Source organism: Xenopus laevis, chromosome 1L (genome assembly GCF_017654675.1).
Source record: "Xenopus laevis strain J_2021 chromosome 1L, Xenopus_laevis_v10.1, whole genome shotgun sequence".
Lineage (NCBI taxonomy): Eukaryota > Metazoa > Chordata > Amphibia > Anura > Pipidae > Xenopus > Xenopus laevis.
The window spans coordinates 217,071,151-217,077,150 of NC_054371.1; the positions used below are offsets into that span (position 1 = coordinate 217,071,151).

The window sequence follows — 6,000 nt, forward strand, 5'->3', positions numbered from 1 at the left end:
GCAAATAATGCCTACAAGGCCAACGTATACACTACTACAGCGGTGGATACGGATTACGTAAAATATATTATGGCTGCTTGAAAAAAGTGACTCCGGTGTTTTTTCTGGAGACGGTAATATTATGGATATTTAGACAGAATGTGAACAAGGTCACACAGCTCGATGGCGGGTTGAAGAAAACAGTGTGCAAATAATGCCTACAGGGCAAATAATGCCTAAAAGGTCAACTTATACACTACTACAGCGGTAGTAAATAAAAAAAAGTAAAATAAAAAAAAAATGAATATTAAAAAAAAAAAATTAAAGTTGGTGCTGCTGAACTACTAGGAGCAGCAGATTAGCACACCAGTCCCACTCCCCAACACTGCTAGACTAATAGCACTGGGCTCTTATAGTAGTAGTAGTAGTAGTAGTAGTAAAACAACAAAAAAATAAATAAAAGCAGTCCTTACAAGGACTACTGTTATTGCAGCAGTCAGCAGATGAGATCAGAAGCAGGACAGCTGCCCACTGCAGCTACATACAGAGCACTGCAGTAGAAGGTAGATTACTAGCCAGCAAAGCTACCTAAGCTTAAATGTCCCTCAAACCCCTGCAGACTTCTGTCCCTCCAATAACAGAGCAGTATCAAAACGATTACTAGCCAGCAAACTTTCAACTGTCCCTGAAATCACTAACAGGCAGCAGCTCTCTCCCTACACTATCTCTTCAGCACACACAGGCAGAGTGAAAAAACGCTGCAGGGCTTCGGTTTTTATAGGGAAGGGGAGTGGTCCAGGGGAGAGCTTCCTGATTGGCTGCCATGTACCTGCTGGTCTGGGGTGAGAGGGCAAAAAAAAGCGCCAACAATGGCGAACCCAAAATGGCGAACGTCGCGCGACGTTCGCGAACTTCCGGCGAGCGCGAACACCCGATGTTCGCGCGAACAAGTTCGCCGGCGAACAGTTCGCGACATCTCTACTGGCGAGGTCCGGGGAGAGCAACATCAGTTTTTGGTACGTACAGTGTAGCTTGTCTGGGTCAGAGGAGCCCACCAGGTTTTTTCCCGTTGTCCCATCAGCCCAGTCCAAGGCTGTCTAAATGACATGTAAGTTAAGGGACAAGTGGAGGCACATATATGCAGGCAGCACTGTATTCATTGGGGGGTGACTGAGTCCCATCACTCTTTCTTGGAGACTTGCGGCAATTTTTCAATGTGCACAAAGTGAAGAAAATATGGCCGATTGTACCAGTTAAAATTTGTGGGTGCAGATATGCAAGTCTAATCTACGCAACATGCATGGAGATGGTGCAGGTAATTCCAGTCTTGGTAGGACAGTGCTCTGTAAATAGACAACATATTTGCAGTCAAGCAAGAGCTGACTTGGAGAACAGTCAAACACACAGACCAGTTATTGTGAGAAGAGACAACAGAAAAACAGGGGCTTATTCATGAATACTGGGCAAATTTGCTCATGAGTAACCTATGGCAACCCATCAGATTGTTGCATTCATTGTTCTACTTGCAGCTGGCTTTAAAAAGCTAATCACTGGTTACTATGGATTACTGCCCATGGGCAAATTTGACCGGTGTTGATAAATGAGCCCCTTATGTCTACATGGGGTAAAATATATAAGAACTGTGGTGTCTTAAGAGTTTTGAAATCCTGGTGCTTCTTTTATGTAAAACCCTATCCTTTTAGAAGATTTTTTACATATGTATATTTGTATTCTTTTCATTTCACTTTTACTTAATGGGAAAATAGACTAATATGTTATATTGGCTTGAGGTTTTCTTGTAGCCTTTCTGCTTTCCTATTCATGCTCCTGCTTTCTCTTTCCCCCTTCTTTCATCATTACTTCTTCTCCTAGTACCTCTTGTGCTTTAACCTTTGGTCAAGATCTCGTGTCTCCGCAATTCCCAAACTATAGGCCTGGCCCTTAGAGCAACCTCTAACCATAGCTGGGGGTGGTCGCCATCCTTAAGGCCAGTTAGGCGTAGGTTTGGAAAGAATGATTATTTACTTTCCTGGATACTCCTGGAATCCCAGATAAGGTCATTTAGGATGAGTTATTATGGTGGGCAAATTGGCTTTTATAGATAATCTTGAAACAATGGTGAATGTTCAAAACATCAGTGATTTCACATATCTGCATCTTAGAGGGTTCCATAATCAGATGATCAACATTCTTTCTCTTCTGGTTTCTATTCCACCCCCAGTTCTCTTAGCTTCTCACTACTTCTCTTCTGTTTTATCTTCCACTATGTTTTTCATCTGGCTGCTTCACATCCAACTATTCACTTTTCCCCTTCTAACTTCATCATCATCACCATCACTGTTGTTGATTTATATAGCTCCAGCAAATAACACAACACTGGTTATTTACCTTCTCCCACCATATGTTCTTCCCATTATTCTCCCACCATATGTTCTTCCCCTCATTCTCCTATCATGTGTTCTTCTCCTTATTCTCCCATCATATGTTCTTCCTCTTATTCTCTCATCTGGAATCATCTCTTCTTCTGACTGTTTATGGTGCAAAGCCCTAGACTTCCTAGTGCACGAGCTATCACCCTAAAGAGCACAAAATGCTCTACAAAGTTACACAACACTGTTTATTGATCTTCTCCCCCATATGTCTTTCCAGTTCTGTCCCCCTTCTGGAATCATCTCTTCTTCTGACTGTTTATAGTGCAAAGCCCTCTGAGTGCACAAGTTATTTTTCGACCATCCTAAAGAGCAAAGAATGCTCCAGCAAGTTACACAACACTGGTTATTTATCTTCTCCCACCATATGTTCTTCCCCCTTCTGGAAAAAATCTCTTCTGAATGTTTATAGTACAAAGTCCTATTCTTCCACTCTGAGTGCACAAGCTATGCTGCTTCCACTCTAAAGAGCACAAAGTATTTAGAACTGGGTGCAGAATACCAAAGGGGTTATGTAATATAAGGCACTAAGTTTGCCTAGGGGCAGTAACCCATAGCAACCAATAAGCAGGTAGAATTTGCTGGTCACCTGTTGGTTGCTATGGGTTACTGCTCCAGGGCAGGGTTAGTGCCTTAAATTACATATGGGGGCAAGACTATAAAGTCACAGTGTCAGACATGAAGAATGAATGTGGTTGAGCTTGTTTAGGGAAGTGTCACTTTAAGGTGTTTTTCAGTATGTTCTTCATAGTGAATGATATAAGTTTGTTGGTATGTGTGTTGTGATTGGGATTATTGGTGATGAGCTGTAATGTTTAATCATTGAAATTTGGAGGGGGAGATTGCCACAGCCAATGAGATCACAGGATCTTTGCAGTTTTTTATTATTTAGATGGAAATATGACAAATCCCCATATCTAAAGCCGCAGGCTTTGCAAAAGGACAGTGCAATTAAATCTGCAGTTGGTCTTGTTTCATTTGCAGTATTGAGTATATTTGTGTTCTTTATATAAAGTATTATGGCTTTCTTTAAATGAATGTGGAAATAAGTTCCACACTAGACCAGAACATTAACGAAAATTACAGTTATCAGTGAGCCAGGAAATATCTCTTTGTCCACATTGTATTTTTCAGGGAAAAGATTGATTTGTTACTATTTATTATTTTCGCAACACAAGTGCCTGTGTCTATAATTTAGATAAAAATCTCTCATGTTGAAAGAGGCCATTGTAAAAAAGCTAGAAAATATAATATATATCACGTTGGTCACACATACATTCATTCAATCTGCATCTTTGATGGAAATGTAAAACTTTTCTTATGTCAAATAGATTATGTTTGAAATGTTTAAGAGCACAATTGTTCTTTTTGTGCTCTCCCCCCCCCTCCCCATGTCCAACCTCTTCACTAAGGTGTTCCTATATTTTCAAAGCTATAGGTGGAAAACTTGGTGTGAGGTTCCCAGTGGATTTGGGACTCCATTGGATCAAGTAGAATGAAATAACCTAAAGCCATCCCTGGTGCTGGGTGCAATAAGTAGTTATTTATAGACCAGGGCTCATTTATGAACACAAGTGCAATGTGCAAAGTGTAATTTTAGGATTAAGTCCTTGTTTTTTACCCAGAGTGCAACACTTCCCCTCCCTTCCCCCATGATTTCTCAAGATTAATTGCTGCCATGTTTCTTCCAGGGCTCCCTTTGCCTTTTGTTGTTACACCGACAGCTTAATTGGGCTATAATGGATATAAATCACTCACAAGTTGCGGCACATGCTATCTTATGCAATTTAGTTGGAAGTCTTTGGAAAATGCTGCATTGTGGGTAAAATGTCTAGCAATTCGTGCTGCCATTTAGAAAATGTAAGCTATAGGAGGAATGCAGGTCCGTAAGCCATGGCTGCTGTTCCTAGGGTTGCCACCCGGCCGGTAAAACACCTGCCAAGGCCGGGGCTGGTATTGCAAATTTACCGGCAATGTAGCTGCCGATAAATTTGTAATACCCCTAACAAAAGCCCTTGGGGCGCCCTCAATCCACTCAAAACTTACCTTTTGCCTCCTTCTGGCCATCGTGCACTGTGGCTCTGCCCCTTTTATGGCACATCCTGCCCCCTTCTACATCAGGTCCCACCCCTTTTTATGTCATGGTCCATCCTTTTGTTCCCGCCCCCACCACCGGTCGGTGGAAATTTTATTAAAAGGTGGCAACCCTAGCTGTTCTTCCAATTGTGTTGTGCTTTTGTGATATGGCAACTGTTATTGTAGTAAAGTGGCAGCAATTTAGTTATTTAAAAAAATAAACAAAGTTTTAATTCCATATTTTTTCCCGGTTTTATTTTATAGCAAAACACGCAGCCCAACGGGAAGACGCCAACGCCATCAGACAATCGAGGGAAAGGAATCGACTGTGCAGCGCTCACCTGTATGGTGCAATTGGCTCAGATCATTGTGGGTGGCGGCCTGGGATTCCTTGTCAGCCTCGCCGGGAGTGTTGTCGTTGTTGTCATTTCTGCTTCAGCTGCATCGTTGATTGGCTGCTGTTTTGTTGCTCTGTTTGTTCGATATGTGGAATAGTAAAGTGTGTCTCTGCTGACTTTTCTCTTGTGCTACAAGTTTTTTCATTTATTGCCAAGGAAGGGATGTTCGCTCTAAGTTGTGCACTTGCCTATGTACATACAAATAATAGGGCCCACATGTAAATCCACATTGGCTCGGGCTGCACCTCACACCACTATGTGCCCTGTTTTTAAAAAATGTGCAGAAAAAAAAGTTCATGGAACCTAAGAGAATATTGGCCAAAAGCCCTACTGTATGGCAAAGCCACTGCAAATAGAATTCATCCGTCATCAGTTAAAAAAAAGAATAAACAAATACTGAAGTTTGTAAAATGGTGAGTCTTTTCTATGAATTCTTCCAGCCATTACTGGAACTGGAGGGTAAAAGAAGACAAAATAATTATTAGAAAATGTTGCACATGTTTTACTTTCTTCTCTAAGGCAAGTTGCATCAGCAAACCGCTTTACAGAAATAAAGGGAAAGTCCTGCAACGGGATTACCATACAATTATTTCATAATGTTTCCTTTACTTCATCCTTGAAGAAGAACCAAACCATAAAAAGAATTGGCAGATGGGCAAATCTGATGCATTTCTTTTGACGAAAATTCGCCAAACGGTGGAAAATTCGCCAAATGCATTGAAGACAATTTTGTTCACACATTGGAGTCTATGGGCATTTTTTTTTTTTTCGGCGAAACCTGGCGAAAATTTTTGTTTAACAGAGGTTCCGTTTAACAGTAATGCTCCAGGCCTTCAGAATTGTGCATAGGAGCTCACCATCTTGGATCTTGTTAGGCCATGTCAGAAACACACTTATATTTAGGGGCCGATTCACTAACTTTGAGTGAAGGATTCGAAGTAAAAAAACTTCGAATTTCTAACTGTTTTTTGGGCTACTTCGACCATCGAATGGGCTACTACGACCTTCGACTACGACTTTGAATCGAAGGATTCGTACTAAAAATCGTTCGACTATTCGACCATTCGATAGTCGGAGTACTGTCTCTTTAAGAAAAAATTCGACCCCCTAGTTCGCCA

At 41.3% G+C, this 6,000-nt stretch overlaps 1 protein-coding gene across 1 annotated transcript in view; it reads left to right on the plus strand.

Moving 5' to 3' along the window:
* Positions 1-5,265, plus strand: part of slc45a2.L (solute carrier family 45 member 2 L homeolog) — a 93,526-nt gene extending 88,261 nt beyond the window's left edge. The window contains 1 exon segment of the mRNA NM_001095910.1: positions 4,749-5,265. Coding sequence (NP_001089379.1) covers positions 4,749-4,979 — 231 coding nt within the window. The 3' untranslated portion in view covers positions 4,980-5,265.
* The last annotated feature ends 735 nt before the right edge of the window (positions 5,266-6,000 follow it).